Source organism: Condylostylus longicornis, unplaced genomic scaffold (assembly GCF_029603195.1).
Source record: "Condylostylus longicornis isolate FDR11 unplaced genomic scaffold, ASM2960319v2 ptg000004l, whole genome shotgun sequence".
Taxonomy (NCBI): Eukaryota; Metazoa; Arthropoda; class Insecta; order Diptera; family Dolichopodidae; genus Condylostylus; species Condylostylus longicornis.
The window spans coordinates 20,412,274-20,430,411 of NW_026577973.1; the positions used below are offsets into that span (position 1 = coordinate 20,412,274).

Below are 18,138 nucleotides of genomic sequence, written 5' to 3' on the forward strand. Positions count from 1 at the left end.
AGCTGCCAGAAAGAGCCAAGGAATTTCAACGACTTTTATCAAACACATTGGTCCTACTAATATATCCGCTTGTGTGAAATTTCAATATTGAAGCTTTTATAGTTTCTAAGATATAGTCAAATAAATTTTGGAGTTGTATGGCAGCTACTCGAATCAGTACCCCGATCATATCCAATTTAAATATGGTTCTGGCATTTACTATAAAAAATAATTTGTGAAAATTTGGTGAACTGAGCTCATTTAGTTTTTGAGTTATCGTTGGGACGAAAGAACGGACAGACAAAGCTAAATCGACCCAGAATTCGACGCTAATCAAAAACATACACTTGAGTTTATATCTAAGACCATTATTTCTTAGCGTTACAAACGGTAAGACAAATTTAGTATATAATACCTTTCGAACATACGTTCGTACGTATAATAAAAAAATAAAGATACGAATAAAATACAGTTATTATATTCAATAAAGTATGTATTATGTTTAGAGACTGTGTGAAAAGTTTTACCGTGTGAATGTTTTCTTCAACAAAAGTCGAACATGTTTGTTTGGAATTATCGATTCATGTTTATAATAAGCATTTAGAATAAGCATAATCAGGTGGTCATTAATTGTGTATTAGTTGAATATGACACTTTTCTCACTAGAAATTTCCGTCCCGGAAATCTTAGGTATATGCATTTAATTTTTTTGTTACTTATTAGCACTTTTCCAAAAAAAATTTGAAAAAAAGTGCTTATTAGTTTCACTCTCTCCGTCCGTCCGTCTGTCCGTGTGTCTGTTTACAAAACTTCTACACCCTTGAAGATAGAAAGCTAAAATTTTGTACGTACATGGATTTTTACTAGAAACTTATTTTCGTAGAACAAAATTTTTATCTATCTCCCCCCCTTTAGAAGTTATACCCCCCCAAAACCCTAAAAATGCCATTCTTTAACTATTTAGTGCAATGAAATCATACGGATTTTTCAAATTTTGCAAACGCAGAAAGGCAGTGGCTTGCTTCCCCTAGCGGGGTATACTAAAGGTTAACTTTAAAAAAACAAAATGGCCGCTCAAATTTACCGTTATCTAAAGTCCGTTTTTTCCAAATTTTTGATGTCGTTTATTTTCTAGACCCCAACCTGTAGAAGCTTGAAATTTTATGGACTTTTAGACATTAACAAATACATAGTTCATTTCGTTGGAAGAAAGTTTTTTTTCCATCTCCTTCCCCTCTCAAGTTATTGCCTCTTGAAATTTGTAAAATTTGAATTTTTGGCACCTTATATTTCCGAAACCGCAAGGTTTTTCAAATTTCTATAAACACAAAAAGCTAACCGTAAATTCCATGACATTAAAAAATATAATTATTTTTCTTAACTCACATAATTAAACCTTAAAATCGAGCATTATGTTAACCCCTCTTTATATTAATTTTTGCTTTATTTCAAAGACTGCATGTATGTATCATCCTAAATACATGCAATCCTAGAATGAGTTTTGCATATGAATGAAAATAATTTTTAAAATGTGTGATAGGTATACATAGACTGTATTTAAAAGCAGAATTTTCACTTGCTGAAGGGAAAAGTGCTACAATACAAACCATTGGTTTGACCCAACTTTATTTTTAATTTAACTTTAATAAAAATTATCCATATTATAATTAGAATCATTATGGTTATAATAGGGGAGTTGTTTTTAAATTCTACATAATCAATTGTTTTTCTATTTTGTATTTTTTAAATATATAAATTTTCTAATGTAATGTTATCAATACTTTTTATGTGTTAAGTTTGTAATGGCATGCTAACATGACCTTTGAACTCATGTATGTTATTAGAAAACGTATTTTTATACATAATTTTGTGATTTGAACAGTTATTAATTAATCTAAATCTAAATCTAAATGTCTTGTAACAAGTATTCGTTACTTTATTTCTTCAAATGTTTTTTCTTTATTGAATTCAACTTTTACTGATAATACATCCTTCCATAGGATATTTCAAATCTTTTTTAGAACCAATTTTAGAAGTATAATCAAAAACTTCATTATTATTTATAAGAATTTTAACATTTCCAGTGTTAATTTGTTCATATTTTGAATTAGGAAGGCCAATACAATGGCTTTGAAATATTTTTCTTTGCAAAAGGTTGATTTGAAATAACTACAATTATATATTTTCATTGTTTTGTAGTAAGTCACTTTTCATAAATGGTAATGTGTTTGCTGTGACATTTAGTGTTTCGATTTCCTCAATCAATTTATCAATTTTTGATCTCTAAGGAATTTATCAATTTTTGATTTTTGTTTATTTAAATGATTAGTGATATTCTGAAGAGCAGACGACAATTCTTTGTTATTGATTATTTGTTTATTTGATTGTTCCAAGAATTGTTTCGAGTTCGTAGCGAGATTTGTTGGATGATCATATATTTCTTTAGCATCTTCGGAGTCCATGTTTCCAGTAACGAATATAACAGTGCTTCCTAGAAAGTTAATTAACCCTCACTTAATTCAATGGAAACGTGGTTTTATGGTCTTTGTATTGTGGCGTAAGACTAAATAAAATCAGGGTTGTCTTTATAATTGTTGACATTTTGTTTATATTTTCTATAATGATTTTGTAAACATCGACAATTTCTCTTAAATTTGTAATATGCTAAATTCTTGTGTAATGATCTACCATAGACTGCTCTTCCAACTTTAGTAGAGTAAACTTATATTCAGTATAAATAGGAGTTACTTCTAGATTTTGCTAGTATTATTACTAGTGACTATTTTTTATATTTTGTTGAATTTTTGGCTATTTGCTTTTTCCTATCTATATTATCTGCTAGTTGGAAACCCTTATCCGTTTTTGCATTCAATTTTTCTAGCCTGATTAATTTTTAATTTCCATATTTATTTTTCAAATTTTGGATGTCAGTTTTATCAAAATTTTTTGTTGTAAAATCTATAGGAATAAGTTTCGTTGTCGAATGAATTGTGTAGTTATAACATTGTATTATTTTGTAAAGAGCATCATCTAGATCATCTTTATCACGTTCGGCGCTCATGATCCTTGAATGCTCGTTAAGGGTACCATGACGCCTCTCGATATCACTATTACCCGTTTTTTTCCGGTGTTTACATCTATCACCGTCTGACACCAATTTTTTCATTTTTCCTAAAGTTTGTATTCTTTGCTTGATACAGTTCAAAATTGAGATCGAGTTTCTGTCGTTTAGTTTTTGTAAAGTTGCGTATTTTAAAAATTTGTCAATGGTAGTTAGATACATTTCATTTCCTTCTGGATATTAAACGTCCATGTGAAGTATAACGATAAAATGATGTGGTACATAGGAAATTTGAAAGGGTATTTTTGGTGGATTTCCGTCGTGTTTAGCTACTTTACATGTATCACAGTTATTATTTACTTTTGTAATTATCGTTAAAAAGTTTAGACAATAATATTTACTTTTTATCTCGGAAAATACTTCCGCTACACCACTGTGATTTTTATACAAATGGTCTGGTGTAATAGTTTTTAATAGTTTTTCTCTATCGGTCATTTTAATTAATGGTATTGAAGATTTCAAAATTTTTAGATATTTATTGGATGAAAAATATTTTACATATAAATCATGGAAATTGATAAAAAGTTAATTATCTTCACAATAAACGCACATTAGACCTTTGTCTAAAAGTACTTTTCTCATTAGCTCTAGTAAATTGCTCTTATTGTTACTAATGTTTATAGAATTTTTTACTTTATTAATAATTTTCATTCAAAAAATTTTGGTTTTATCCCCTCTTTAGAAATATTTGATATTTAAATATTTTCGAATGTGTAAATATAATCTACTGGATCCTCGTGATGGATCTTTATTAAGAGTATCGAGAGATCTACCGAATCCTCGATATTGGATGGATCTTTATTAAGAGTATTGAGAGATCTACCGGATCCTCGATATTGGATGAATCTTTATTAAAAATGAACAATTGATCTAAATGTTTATTTATGGTTCTAGAAATATATGAAATTGGATGATTACTTTAAATATTTTGATTATGCTACATCATCTGTTGTTATAACGAAAGGGTTTTCGAAGCCAGGATAAGGTAAAATTGGTTTACTTATCAAGAGGTCTTTTAATATATTAAAGGTATTTATATATTCATTACATTTTAAATTAATTTTTGCGCCTTTTTTCAAATATTTTGTTAAAGGATAAGCAATTTTTGCATTATCCCTAATGAACTTTCGGTAATATCCCGTAATACCTAACAATTTCTCAATTTCTTTGTTCATAACAAACATCGGTTTTAGGCAAACCCATGTTTGAGATAGATTCGAATTTTGTCGGATTAGGTTTTATACCTTCGTTAGTTATAACGTGACCAAGAAACTCTGTTTGTTTACATAAAAAAGCACATTAGTTTATTTGGATCTTTAAGTTTATTTCGGTTAACTTTCTTAAAATTTTTTGGACGGATTTGAATAAATTAGAATGTCATCCATATGTACTCTGCTAATTTTATTAATAAATTCTTTCAAGACATCGTTCATTAAACGCTGAAAGGTCGAGGGCACGTTTCTTAGCCCAAATGGCATTGTTATAAACTCGTAATGCCCAGTTGATGTGGAAAAAGCAATTCTGGGTGTATTTTTAGGCTCTACCTCGACTTGGTGAGATCCTTTACCCAAATGCAAGGTAGTTGAATAATTAGGGTTTTCAATAACTATTTCTTTCAATTTTCGATAATCAATGACAATGCGTCATTTTGGTGTGCCACTTTTATCAGCAATTTAGATACAATTTAGAGTACACAGGGTTTTCATTTTTTTTTAAATAGAGTGCTTAATGTGGCTTATGAAGGTTGAAGGTTAAATTAACATCTTCCTTATAACAAATTTTCTTATTTTTTAAAGTTCATTTATGTAAAAGCCTAATTTCTTCATCATTCAAATGTGATGCTTAAATGTAATCGAATAAGTATAATTTCTCTTGAAAGCAGTTCAATCATATTTTCGTTAAAAAAACTTTTCCTGTAATTTTCTTCGTCTTGGTATAAATAAAGGGGAATTATTGAGTTTGAAGTTTTCAATATTCGATCTTTATAAAGTATAGTAGCGATCTCAATAAATTATATAGTAGCATTTAAAGCGCACAAAATATTTCCTATGAGACCGTAAAATTCTTCTTGGAATTTAAATTCTAAAAATTCGACAAACATATTTGTTTCGTTAAAAATTTCGAAAAGAGGAAATCTACAATTAATATTTGTATGAATATTGTGGCCTAAGGCTTTATTAAACAGTGTGTTTTTCCCTCAATGATGCTGAATTCTGCTCCAGTATCAATTGTGAACGTCAAGCTTTTGATGGAATTTTTTACTACTATATAGGGAAGCTGTTTTTGGCTCGTTCCCGAAAATTTGTAGAGGATTCGTTATTTCAAATGTCTATCGGTTCTGGTTCATTATTTTTTTTTATAACTATGAGAAAATTGTCTACTCTTACGATTTCTGTTGTAACCTGAATTAGTTTTTGCTTGATTTACTTGAAATTTCATATATAAGCTTTGCTCGACCGTCCGTGAAAATTCCTAACTTTTGGAAGAAATCAGGCATCAGCAACTGGACTTTTACTACGGGCCAAATATACATTTTTGTATATAAACAATGAATCTGTAAATTTATTGGAAAGATCAGAGCTCACAAACTGATCTAGGGGTCAATTTTACATTTTTTATCATATCTACGGAACGAATTGATTGAATTTCTTGGAATTTCTCTGGTTGTTAAGTGAAGTTACTGGAGAGTTTTTCGTATAATTCGGATGGCACAAAATGAAACTCTACTAAGAGCCGAATTCACATTTTTCCTGGTATGTTAACTAAAAGCCTATTAATGCCCTTAAATGTGTAAAGAAGTGTTTAAAACGCATTTTCATAGTCATCTGGAATATTTTTACTAATCTAGACAATATACATTGCTGTCGGTTATGTGCTGATTACATCAGATTTTTTTATTATTTTTCAGTTCTTGAACTATAGATAACCTATAAAACAATACTGTTTCTGTATTGGACCTTTTTTTGAAACCGTATTGCTTTTTTGATAACAGGTTATTTGTTTGAAAGAGCGAAGACAGGGGATATGTTTGTAAACATTTTAAACGAATCTATTGAGTTAGACGTCTTGAGAGAATTGAACGTATTGAAAAACTGTTGTTAAGAAACTAGTTGAATTTCATACGATTTTTTTGTTTTCACTTGTGTGTAATATAATTTATTAATATACCGTGTCTTCAATAATGCTTTAAAAAAGATTTAAGTACGTATTAATACGGTTGTAGTACCGTCTCAGAGCTTTCAATACCTTAACATTGTAGAAAAACTACTAAAGCTTTTCGTACATTTTGGAATACAATTTTTACCATATCAATATAACTTTCACGTTTATTTGAAAATTTCAATTTAAAGTTCTGTTCAAATGTTAATTTTTATAAAACGTTACCACATCATTAAAAACATAGCATTTTCATTAGGAAAACAAAATTGATAACTAGAACTTTATTGCTGAAAATATATGCTAGTTTATTTCATCGGTTATTTCTGGTAACATTTATATGACAAGGTATAAGAAAGGCGTGCTCGATTTTTTTCGACACCCGATTTACTTTTATTTTACGTCTCTACTACGTATAAAACGCATTTAGGAAAAGTGTGCAATGTCAAGAGCTTTTACTAAACTTTTTGGAACTTGATACTTTGTAAAATTTACGTTGTGAGCGCATTGAAGTCACGGATACTTTTCAGCTAACTTTTTACCCATAATAGCAAAATACCTACATATATGGCTCATTGATTTTTTATTAACTGATACATTTGTTAAACCCCGTAAAATTCAACTCCGTTTTTCAACCTATTACGACCATAGAGATTTTCAGCTACAGGGTTTTTGAAAAGGACTGATTTTCACTTAATTTGTTTACATAATAGTTATTCATAATTTACATATGCAATAATTATATTATAAATACAAACACTTAAATTAATATGTATTGTAAATGCAGAAAAATTGTGTTAAACTTATGATTAATTTTTTTTTTACTTTTATTTCCATAGAGAAGCTGTAACGCGATTGGCTATCAACCATTTCCTGCTTCATCTTTGGTGTTATATAAATATGCAAATTTAATAGCAAATTCAGATGTAAATCATCCTTTATTGCCAATTTTTGGACAAAAGTTTTTTCTTCTATATTTAGCACGAATAAATTTAAATTCAGAGGAAGTCAGGTAAAGCAAATATTTTTCTTAGGAAATAATATGACATATTCTTATTACAAAGTAGTCGATTGCTTCTTAAAAAAACCTCAAAATTAATATTAATATTATAGAAAATTAATATTAATATTATACAGTGGTAAATAGTTTAATATAATTTTGATATTTTTTTGTATCGTATAATATACGTGTATATATATATATGTATGTGGAATCGCATAAGGCGGCAAATAATTTCTTTGATTCATTAAAATATGTATGAATGCCGTTGGTGCAAATATACTCTTTTTCGAACTACACATGTTGAAAAAAAATAATCAGATTTTTCCTGCATTGTTATATGGGTTAACTTTTAGATTTCATTGTGGCGCAACCAAAAAAAAACACAAAATTTCGAGAAATTTCAGGATTTAAAAAAAACAAAAATTCTAACTTTGACGAGCTTTATCCCGAAAACTGTGGCTTAAATCAAATTAATTGTTGGACCGAAAATAAATAGCAATGCATTGTCTGTAAAACAAGCCACAGTTCGTTACTGTATATCGCATGGTTCCGAAAATCTTTCACCATTTTTTTTAACTTGTTGTAGCTTGATAACAAGTACATCGACATCCTTCCTCCTGCTAGACTACCCACACAATTTTTTGCTCATTTGATCAAAGAATTATTCCTGAAATTATTTGCCACCTTATGCCAAACACCTTGTTAATTATTTGTTTTATAATGCTTGAAATACCAATAAAACAATAAAAATAATAAAAAAATAAAACAATAAAAAATATAATACAGAAATAGCACATGAATGCATTCCAGAATGCTAACATTCCATCATCAGCATCATGACTAAATTTTTTAATAAACATTTGCTTGTTTCATTTAATTTCAATTTTATTTATTTACATATAAGCAAGAAAGAAGATGCGATTCAATGTTGCCATTATCTAAATTGATTGTGTTTACGTTTTTTTCGTATCTTTATCAAAAAGCATATAATCACTTTTATCATGAATCCAAATCATACCATTAAAGTTCATAGAAATTACTAAAGTACTCCGAAACTTTTGCTTTAGCTTTTTTTTTCATACAAATATTTTTTGATATAAACTCATTATTGGTTTGCTCAATGAACCCTGATTGTCAATATTCTGTCCATTTATTCTATCTTCTGCATGGCATCAAAAGCCATTAACTTAGTTTTTTATTTATTTAAGCACACAAAAAGTTTTATTACTATTGCTGAAGTAGTGTGATCCTCAACTGGTATTCAATCTATTGGAAGTTGATGATTTAGATTATATTTTATTTTTATAAATTCGTATTAGTTGAAATTTGAACAATGTGTTGTTCGCAATTTTTTTTCCTCCATTAACAAATTTTCATAACGGTAATGCATACAGTTTATTATGACACGTATTGCATACATGTAAGTCTCTTTGAGAGTTTTTGAAAGCTGCTTAAACATAAAATTTTAATTATAAAACTGGAAAATTTTTGAAAAATCTTAATAATGTCAAAAACAAATCGCTTCTTTTTACCAACCGAATTGCATACAATAAGGGAGGTTATGTGATGGCAACAAATTTTGCATATTGAGTTTTCGGCGGGAACGCACGTCTTCGTCGTAGGGAAGCATAAATAAACTATTTTTAGAGAGGTGTCGGTTTATCTGTTTGTCTCTCTGTGTGTACACGCGTGTATTTCAAGTTCGGCTGAACCGATTTTCATGAAATTGTGTATATGGGTTTGTTTTGGCTATGTCACGGGTTGATCAACTTTTGGGATATATCAGGCCTTAAGAACTGGACTTTTTTTGGGCCAATTTTAGACTTTTGCCCATATAAAGAGAAGTAATTAAACAATTTCCTTCAAATTTAATATTTAAATTTTTAATACAATGAACACATTAATGTTTTGGAACTCTCGGGGCTCGGAAACCTAACTGGGGAATGATTTTACATTTGTTACCATATGTACGGAATGGATTGATGGAAATTCTTGAAATTTTATATTTGAGCTCTGGTTGTTATCGAGCTTTTCAGAGAATTCGAATGACACAAAGCGAAACTCTACTAAGAGGCAAATCTACATTTTACTAGGTATGTTAACTAAAAGCTTACTAACGCCCTGAAAATTGGAAAGAAGTATTTAACAGGCATTTTTATAATATTCTGTAACACTTTCACTTAACTATACAATACATATTGCGGTTGGCTATATGCTGATCACATCAGATTTTTTCATATTTTCCATACGTTCGTAATATTTTACAACTTAACCGCATTTTTTACATACATCACTATCTTACAGTTTGTCAGGTAAATTGATAATATATGTGACAAAACCGACTGTTCTAAAGCAAAATAAATTGTATCGATTTTTATAACAAAAAAAAAACAATATAAATAATACATAAGTTATCACATTACTTAAAACGATACCTATGACATTAAAATCGGGATTTTCCATAATTCAGATATGCGCTTTAAGTTGTAACTTAAATCTTAACTTTTTTGTAACACTCCAGATCTACGGGAACAAGAAAAATGATTTAGAACTTCAAGCGTGCTCTGATTTTCGAACGGGCTTCTTTTATATTAAAGATTTATAAATTTTTCTATATATTGTAGCTTTGATTTAGCAAACATGTTGTATATTAAGTTATAAGTTAAATCTTAATTTCGAAAATTTCTAGTTAAATATGTCCAATTTGTAGTGATTGATGTACCGCAACGAAAAAACAATAATAGAAAAAAGATAGATTAGAGATAATTAACGTTTTTTGAAAAGACAATTTTTTTTTTTTTTGAGAACAATTTTGGCAATATAATTTTCTTCAACCCTACAAAGCTAGCCCCTGGCGTTCGAATTCTGTTTCCACTCCTAATACGAACAACTTGTTTTTCCTAAAATAATGCAAGGAAATACCTCATGCGAGCTTTAGTACCAGTTCCGGATAACCCTGTTTATTTAAATTTTGTATGCATCATACGTTAATCACAAACGATACATTTTATTTTTAAGGTTTCACAGTTTTTACGCTGTCTCAGACAAATTTTATGAATTTAATATTCCATTGATGAAGAAAATGAAATTAAGAATGAAATCAGCGGAAGAAAACTATGCAAAATTATCTTCAGAAAATGCTGGCAATGAAGTCCTATTGTATTTTTACACGCAATGTGCAAAGTAAAAAACTCTACTAATGTATTGCTCGTGTATTATTAATCTACTAATAATTTAAATTTAATTTTTTTTTAGAATTATGAAAACATTTTTATTATGGCTGGAAGAGACAGACTTACAAAAAATATCAAAACAGCAACGAATCGATTTACCTCCGCAGTACAACACAGAAAAGCTAATGGACATTATAAATGGAAATGAGGCATGTACAAACTTATAAAAATTCACAATTGCTTTGTCTTTAAAATACTTAAATTTATTTATTTCAATAGAAATTAGAATTTAAATGAAAAAGTCTTTTGTCAAAGCCTTTTTTACCAACCTCATTGTATACAATAAGGTAGGTGATGTGATGGTACCAAATTCTTAATGTCGAGTTTTGGCTGGGAACGCACTTCCCCATAGTAAGGAAGCGTAAATAAACTACATTTAGAGAGATCTCTGTTGGTCTGTCGGTCTGTGTGTGCACACGTATATCTCGAGTTCGGCTGAACCGATTTTGATTAAATTTTATATGTCAGTTTATTTTGGCTATGGCACGGATTGATCAATTTTTGCAATATATCAGACCTCTGGATATCGACCTTTTTGCGGGCCGTTTTTACATATTTGCCTATATGAAGAGCAATAATGAACAAATTTCCTTGAAATTTAATATTTAAATTCGGGGTGTGAAAACAATGAATCTAAAAATTTTTTGGAAAAATCAGGGCTCGTAAACCAAATTGGGGGCAGATCTTATATTTTTTGCCATATCTACGGAACGGATTAATGGAATTTCTTGAAATTTGATATTTGAGTTCTGGTTGTTATTGACACTAACTGGTGAACTTTTATACAAAATTGAAATTAATAATTACCTACTCGTATTATTAACAAATTAAACTTAAGTCATAGTAATAGAAAAGAAATAAATAAAAACGAGAAAAAAATAGAGTTGACCTTGTCAACTCTGTGATACGAATTTGTCATCCTATGTGCGAATAAATATGCCGTAACTGACTATGGGACAGACTATGACTTTGAGTTGTCGTATTACCAGATTAATTTATGCAAAATTTCGTACTGTGCTTTTCAAAATACTGTGTGCCAAACTACTATTGAAGTTGTATGGCAGCTACCAGAAGGAGCCGAGCAATTCCAACGGCTTTTATCAAACACATTGGCCCTACTAATATATATGCTTGTATGAAATTTCAATACCATAGCTTTTATAGTTTCTGAGATATAGCCAAATAACTTTTGAAGTTGTATGGCAGGTACCAGAAGGAACCAACTAATTTCAACGAATTTTTTGAGACATATTGGCCCTACTAATATGTTCGTTTGTGTGAAATTTCAATACCACAGCTTTAATAGTTTCTGAGATATAGCCAAACAAATTTTGAAGTTTTATGGCAGCTACCCGAACCGGTATCCCAATCATTTCCAATTTAAATAGGGTTCTGGCACTGAATACAATAAATCATTTGTGTAAATTTGGTGAACTTAGCTCAATTGGTTTTTGAGTTATCGTTGGGATGGACGGACAGACAAAGCTAAATCAACTCAGAATTTGACGCTGATCAAAAACATACAGTCTATATCTAAGACCGTTATTTCTTAGCGTTACAAACGGTAAGGCAAATTTAGTATACTCTTCGAACATACGTTCGTACGAGTATAAAAAACTTAATCTAGTTGCCAAGTTTATAAAGGTGCGTCTTTAAAGTGTCTTTCGTTATTGTGAAATCTAAATTGTCTTTATATTTATTCCCAAGACGCAGCATTCTGTTTACCGCCTCGTGCATACCATAATTATGCTCCCAGATCCTTAGTAGCAAAAACCGTTGTCAGCACGTTAACTTACATTTAACTTTAAATTGCTAAAGGAGCACCATTCATAGAAGTTATTTAAGTCATTTTGAAGTACTTGGGATTCAGCTAATGAAGAAATCCTTTTAAAAAATGTCATATCATCAGCATAGGACCCCACTGTCTCCTAACTTCAAAACCACATTGTTCAACTTACCACATACATATTCATTTGCGCTTTAAGTATTAACGATTCTTTTTTCAAATTATTCGGGGAAAACTTGATTTCATATTATGTATGTCAAAGATTGAGCTCGAAAATAAGCGCAAGAATATTTATTCTAATACTCATATGTATATATTTATTTAATAACGTATTCCATACAATCGCAATGTGCATTATATTGTAATCAAATCAAAATTGCATGTATGACACAGAAAAAAATAAACAAATAATTAATAACTTTTAAAATGTTTCAGCAACATTGGACAGAATTTATATATCTTCGAAAGATTCGCGATCAACAAAAACAAGCGTCCAGTCAGTGGCTCCGATTTTGTTTTAGGCTTCAAGAAGTGAAGCCCATATCTAACGACATATTACAAACAAAAAAGCAAATAAATGCGATAGAACGCATTAAAAACCATTTAAAGTCTTACGAAAAGCCTTTGGAACCACCTTGCTATCAAAAGATACCACTATTATTTAATCCGTTAGCAATCAAATCGATTGATTCGCGTATCCTGGAAGAACTGAGAAGAGAATTAAAATATGTTGATGAATTCACTGAGTAAATTAATGTTTTTTTGCTTTTTAAGAAAAAGCTTTATAGTAGATTGCAATAGCTCTAGATTTTTTAACAAAACTTTCTTTTAGAAACTTCAATTTCAAATTCAAGGAAATGGAGTCTTTGAATACGAATTTTAAGGAACAAATTCAACTCTTATATAAAAATGTACCTTATTTAAAGGAAGTATATCGAGATTGTTCAAGTATAACAAGGTTTAATAAAACATGTATCGGTCCAGCAGCAATTACTCTAAAAGTATAATACATAATAAATTATCACATACTCATTATATTGATTCTATAAGTATTTTTGATTTCAGCTGAAACGTCCTCAAAAAATAGAAAGTGTACAAAGAAAAGTAGACGATAACAGAGAAAAGTATGAAAAATATATTCAAGAAATATCCCAAAGCAATATTAACGCTCTAGTGTATTCTATCCAAAATATGGAACATATTGTTAGGTAAGTTTATTAAATTTTAGCCTTTATCCTCAATAGAAATATTTTTTGTATGCATCATTTTACAAATTTTTCTAGACTTATCATTTCTAAAGCATAATTTTATACGAATAATTACTTTATTTTAAGATGTCTTCTAATAGCACAAGCCGAAATCACAGAGAAGACCCAAAGTGGCAATGTTCAAGTATCACGTGTTGCAATTGACTTTTTTTATGATATTTTGAAAAGCTACAATCAGACCAATACTCAAACTGTTGAACCATGCAATGAAAGTTTTTCATGTATTGTCCGTGAATTAGGTGTAAGAGATAAATTAATAAGAAAATAAGCACAATCGATATTAACTTTTAATTTCATTACAGATTTTCATTCAAAACAACCAAATAACAGAAGGGCCTAGAATATTAGATATGAGTTTAAAAAGACCTGATTTATTACCGTTACTTTCTGAGCTTCTTATCCCTTTGAAAGCAAGTCCTGAAGTGTTTTTAAAAATGTACAGACTTTTAATAGACGCCTATTTGAATAACTATGATGGTGAAACGCTTTTTATTTTACTATCAAAATTTAATGTAAACGATAGATTAAAATCTTCAAATTCGGAAATGACCCTACTACCTCAATTGTTAAAACTGATATTTAACGGTTTGGAAAATTGGAACAAACCAGAAAGCGGTTCAATTCAGGATTTATTTAGACAACATTTAGTTTGTATTTTCAATAATGATTTCCCCCGAAATTGTTTGGAAGTTTTGCAGATAATTTTAAATAAAATTGCAGAACAAAAAATTTGCACTGTCGTACTTTTAGATTTGTTAAACTCTTTGTTTAAAAAAGTGGGATGCAACAGCTTAACTTTAGAGTCATCGAAAACGAATATTGAAGATGAATGCATAAAATTCGCAAATCGACAGAATTTTTTTGATTTCAAAACTGTAAGCTAAATATAATCTATAACAGTTTTATGATACTTTTTCGAAGTATTTTATACTTTAAAATATATAACTTTTTTTTTTATTAGATAAATGACATTTTTAAACTATTTTCCCAACATTTTCAAAACGAAAGATTTAATAACGGCTTACATGGGTTATATCCAAAATACAAAAATTATTGTTTATCATTGTCGATGTGGTTTACTTTGATAGATAGATCGATAATATCTTCAGCTATTTCAATTTACCCTGGAATTCTGGGAAATCAAAGTAACTTTTAAGTACATATTTAATACATTTAAAATTAACAAAATATTTATTTTTAGTATGTGATTCAATATTTGCTCCTATCATTGATTTATATTCCCCTTGGCTTACAATATATAAGCAAGATGATTTACAACACTTAGATTCAGTTTGGTCAAAAAATTTTTCCGGAAATGGTAAAGATTTATTGCCCTGGGATGCATCTTACTTGGATGTTAGTGAAATTATGATTCACTCATTTGTCAACACTTTGCAGTACATTTTGAAATATCTACCTGGTGAGTTGATGTTCTTTTAACAACCCATGAATTATTACCAAAAAAATTTGTTTTCAAGTGTCAAATGCAATTCTGGGTCATGTATACAGTTGGTACCAACATCACTTTGTAGATGGGGATCTGTCGAAAGATGAAATTCGCTTAATAATACAAAAAAAACTCATGCAGCTAAATTGGGAAAAATTTAGTCCAGAAACAACTCACATTGATTTTTTCTATCGGACTCTTAACAAAGTAAAAATATCCCAAAAAAAATGATAACACTCTAAATTTATATTAAAAGTATATATTTTTAAGGGTTCTCCGACATGTAAGGCTTTTCTTTGTCACATTTTCGGCCGAATTGAGTGGTCAATATGGATGAAAGAAAATTATAGTTTTTGGGACTTAAAACGACAATCTTATACAATTAATTTATTGTTACCAATTTTTGTCAAAATCAGTTTTGAGCCTACTTTAAATTCTAACTCACAAGCTAAAATTTTATATGAGTCCTTAGAATATCCTTGGGAAACACTTGATGTTAAAAATATTGAAGAAGTGTTAAACTGGCTTACTTTGTCTTCAGATTCATTACTAAATAAAGACTCAGGAAATAATGCTATCAACGAGGCTATACTTAAGTAAAATTTTGATTCATTTGTATAACATAAATGTAATAGATAAGTTTTTCTTAGGTTGCTAGAAAAAATTTGTGGAATGACAAGTGATAGCGATAATAGCGTAAAATATAAAAGAGTTTTATACATTAGAACTATGGTAAAAATTTTATATTCGTGTTCATCCAAAAACAACAAATTGCTAAAAAATGTGGAGGCCTTAAAATATCATCACAATGCTCTAGTGGCAATTCTCAATAATTTGGATGAGTTATTATTAAACGAACGATCTTTAAAAGATCAAGAAATAGAGGGGCAAAACTTATTGTTTGAAATAATTGGTCCTTTACAAAACACAAATCAAACTTTGTCAAAGTAAGTAACTGAGTTTATAACCCCTATATTTATTCAAAAAAATTTTTTTCAATGGTTGATAATTTTTCCGAAATATAATTCTTTTTTTATTGGTATGAAAAGAAAACTTCCTTTTATTCGGAATAAAATACTTTTTTATTTTTTGCTAATATATTTCGTACGCTACATACGCACTTTATCAAAGCTGATTTTCTTCCAAAGCTGATTGAGAAGAAAATCAGCTTTGGTAGAGTGCGTATGTAGCGCACAAAATATATTAGCAAAAAATAAAAAAGTATTTTATTCCGAATAAAAGGAAGTTTTCTTTTCATACCAATAAAAAAAGAACCCTATATTTATATTATACTTATGTACATACATAAGTATGCATATCGAATTTTGATTAAATTTCTACAACACAGACCCTTGGTTGATGCAATTACATATTGGCAATCAGTATCTAACCCCAAAAGTATCGCTTTACCTTTAATCTTAAACAGTTTTGGTCTTTGTAAAACATTCAACTATAATATGTATTTATTATTAGAAGAAACCTTATACACATATTTTAAAAGTCATAATACAGGTAAAATCAAAATATTTTAATAATATAATTTTAATTGAAAAATATATGTATGTATACATTTAAAGATACTAAAACACAGTCCTGGGCGGACATTTTCAAACGTTTGTCGCATGTCATCAACAATTTCGACTATCAGATTTTGCTTCAAGGACAATTTTTCCTCGTATTACATTTATTTATCTTATACAAAATACAAAATATGAATAATCCGGCGGAGAAAATTACGTTTTTGCAAGACTTAAGTCAAATTTTAGGAAATTTAAAAATTAAGTAAGCATTCTTTATTTTCATACACTAAATCAGGCAAGTCAAACTCATTTATCATCACGGGTCTTTTTAGGGTTCCCGTCCATTACATCGGGCACGATAAAAAAACTTAAGCTTCTAAATTATACTCAAATTTTGTTTTTACTATCAACATAAAAAAATATGAAATATCCAAATAATACAGTCACACAAAAAAATATAAAATCATTTTTTTTAAAGAAAATTAGCAACGTTTTCCTGTTGCAAATCTTCGAAATTTGCTCGAATTTAATTCATAGTCTTAATTTTTAATATTTTTGATATTGGTTGATCTGTTAATTTTAATCTTTACGCCGTTTTATTATGTTTTAATATCGAAAACAATTGTTCACAGAAATATGTGCTTCCGATCATTGCTAAAAGACGCTTAATTGATATATAAATAATTGCCAAATTTAGATATTTCTACTTCTCTAAATTTTTGCTTTAATACAGAATCGCACAGCATTTCGATTTCAATTGTTGATTTGCCTCAAGTGCTTCAATATCAACAGAAAAGTAAATAAATTAAATTCATTCTGACATCTATTAAAATCTAAAAATCTTTCAAATTCGATTTTTAATCATTAATTCCAACTAGAATATATGGAAAATTTCGAATTTACTTTACTGGTTTACTGTTTACAAAATTCAAGAAAATGACATGAAAACTAATTCAACTATATAAGTATTTGATTTAAAGAACAGTCGCTTTCCATTTCTGGAATAAAACTAACGTGAAAATTCGGTTCCGTCTACATTTTACATACAGTTGTATGGTTTTTTCAAATGCTTTTGTTTGGTTTTGTATGTGTGAAAATCCCCTACAAAACCTTCACACTGGTTTAAACACTTTCTTTATAAGTGATCTAAATCAATATTTGTAACAAAATTTTAAGAATTAAAGTTTAAAACTTTCAAAAATTATAACTGGCCGCAGGATCAAGAACTGCGGGTCGCGTGTTTGATATGCCTGCTCTAAATAAATTTTAGTATTTTATTTTAATATACCAATCTGTGTTAATGTAGTGAGATAAATGAATCTAGATTGATTCTTTTATGGGGAGCTGTGATAACTTGTGGTTGTAAAATGCTAGTTTTAACCGAGAATGCTAAAAAACCTCTTTTAATGATGGCAAGACAACTTTTTATCTTTGCCAAACAATGTGAGGGATGGAGTGATAGTTTATTGGGAGCTATAGGATTACGACGAGATAGTGGTCTTTATAAGTGAGGAAGTTTTAATATTTGCAATAATATTTTTAACGATTGTAATTTTTCCAGGCGCAAAATTTTGTTCAGATGCTTATCAAGTATTGTATTCAGCTTATTTCCTGATCAAAGGTAT

The 18,138-nt window shown here is 29.1% G+C and overlaps 1 protein-coding gene across 3 annotated transcripts in view; it reads left to right on the forward strand.

Annotated features, from left to right (window-relative positions):
- The window catches only part of LOC129611827 (ectopic P granules protein 5 homolog), a 40,226-nt gene that overhangs the window by 19,050 nt on the left and 3,038 nt on the right, over positions 1-18,138 (forward strand). For 2 of the 3 annotated variants that reach the window (XM_055525212.1, XM_055525220.1), the window contains 17 exons: positions 7,096-7,268; positions 10,278-10,442; positions 10,515-10,641; positions 12,714-13,024; positions 13,111-13,279; positions 13,344-13,486; positions 13,613-13,787; positions 13,849-14,421; positions 14,508-14,691; positions 14,748-14,966; positions 15,025-15,200; positions 15,264-15,589; positions 15,644-15,940; positions 16,342-16,505; positions 16,571-16,775; positions 17,820-18,020; positions 18,075-18,134. In XM_055525212.1, the coding sequence (XP_055381187.1) occupies positions 7,096-7,268; positions 10,278-10,442; positions 10,515-10,641; positions 12,714-13,024; positions 13,111-13,279; positions 13,344-13,486; positions 13,613-13,787; positions 13,849-14,421; positions 14,508-14,691; positions 14,748-14,966; positions 15,025-15,200; positions 15,264-15,589; positions 15,644-15,940; positions 16,342-16,505; positions 16,571-16,775; positions 17,820-18,020; positions 18,075-18,134 (3,668 nt within the window). The other variant, XM_055525229.1, reaches the window with a different exon arrangement.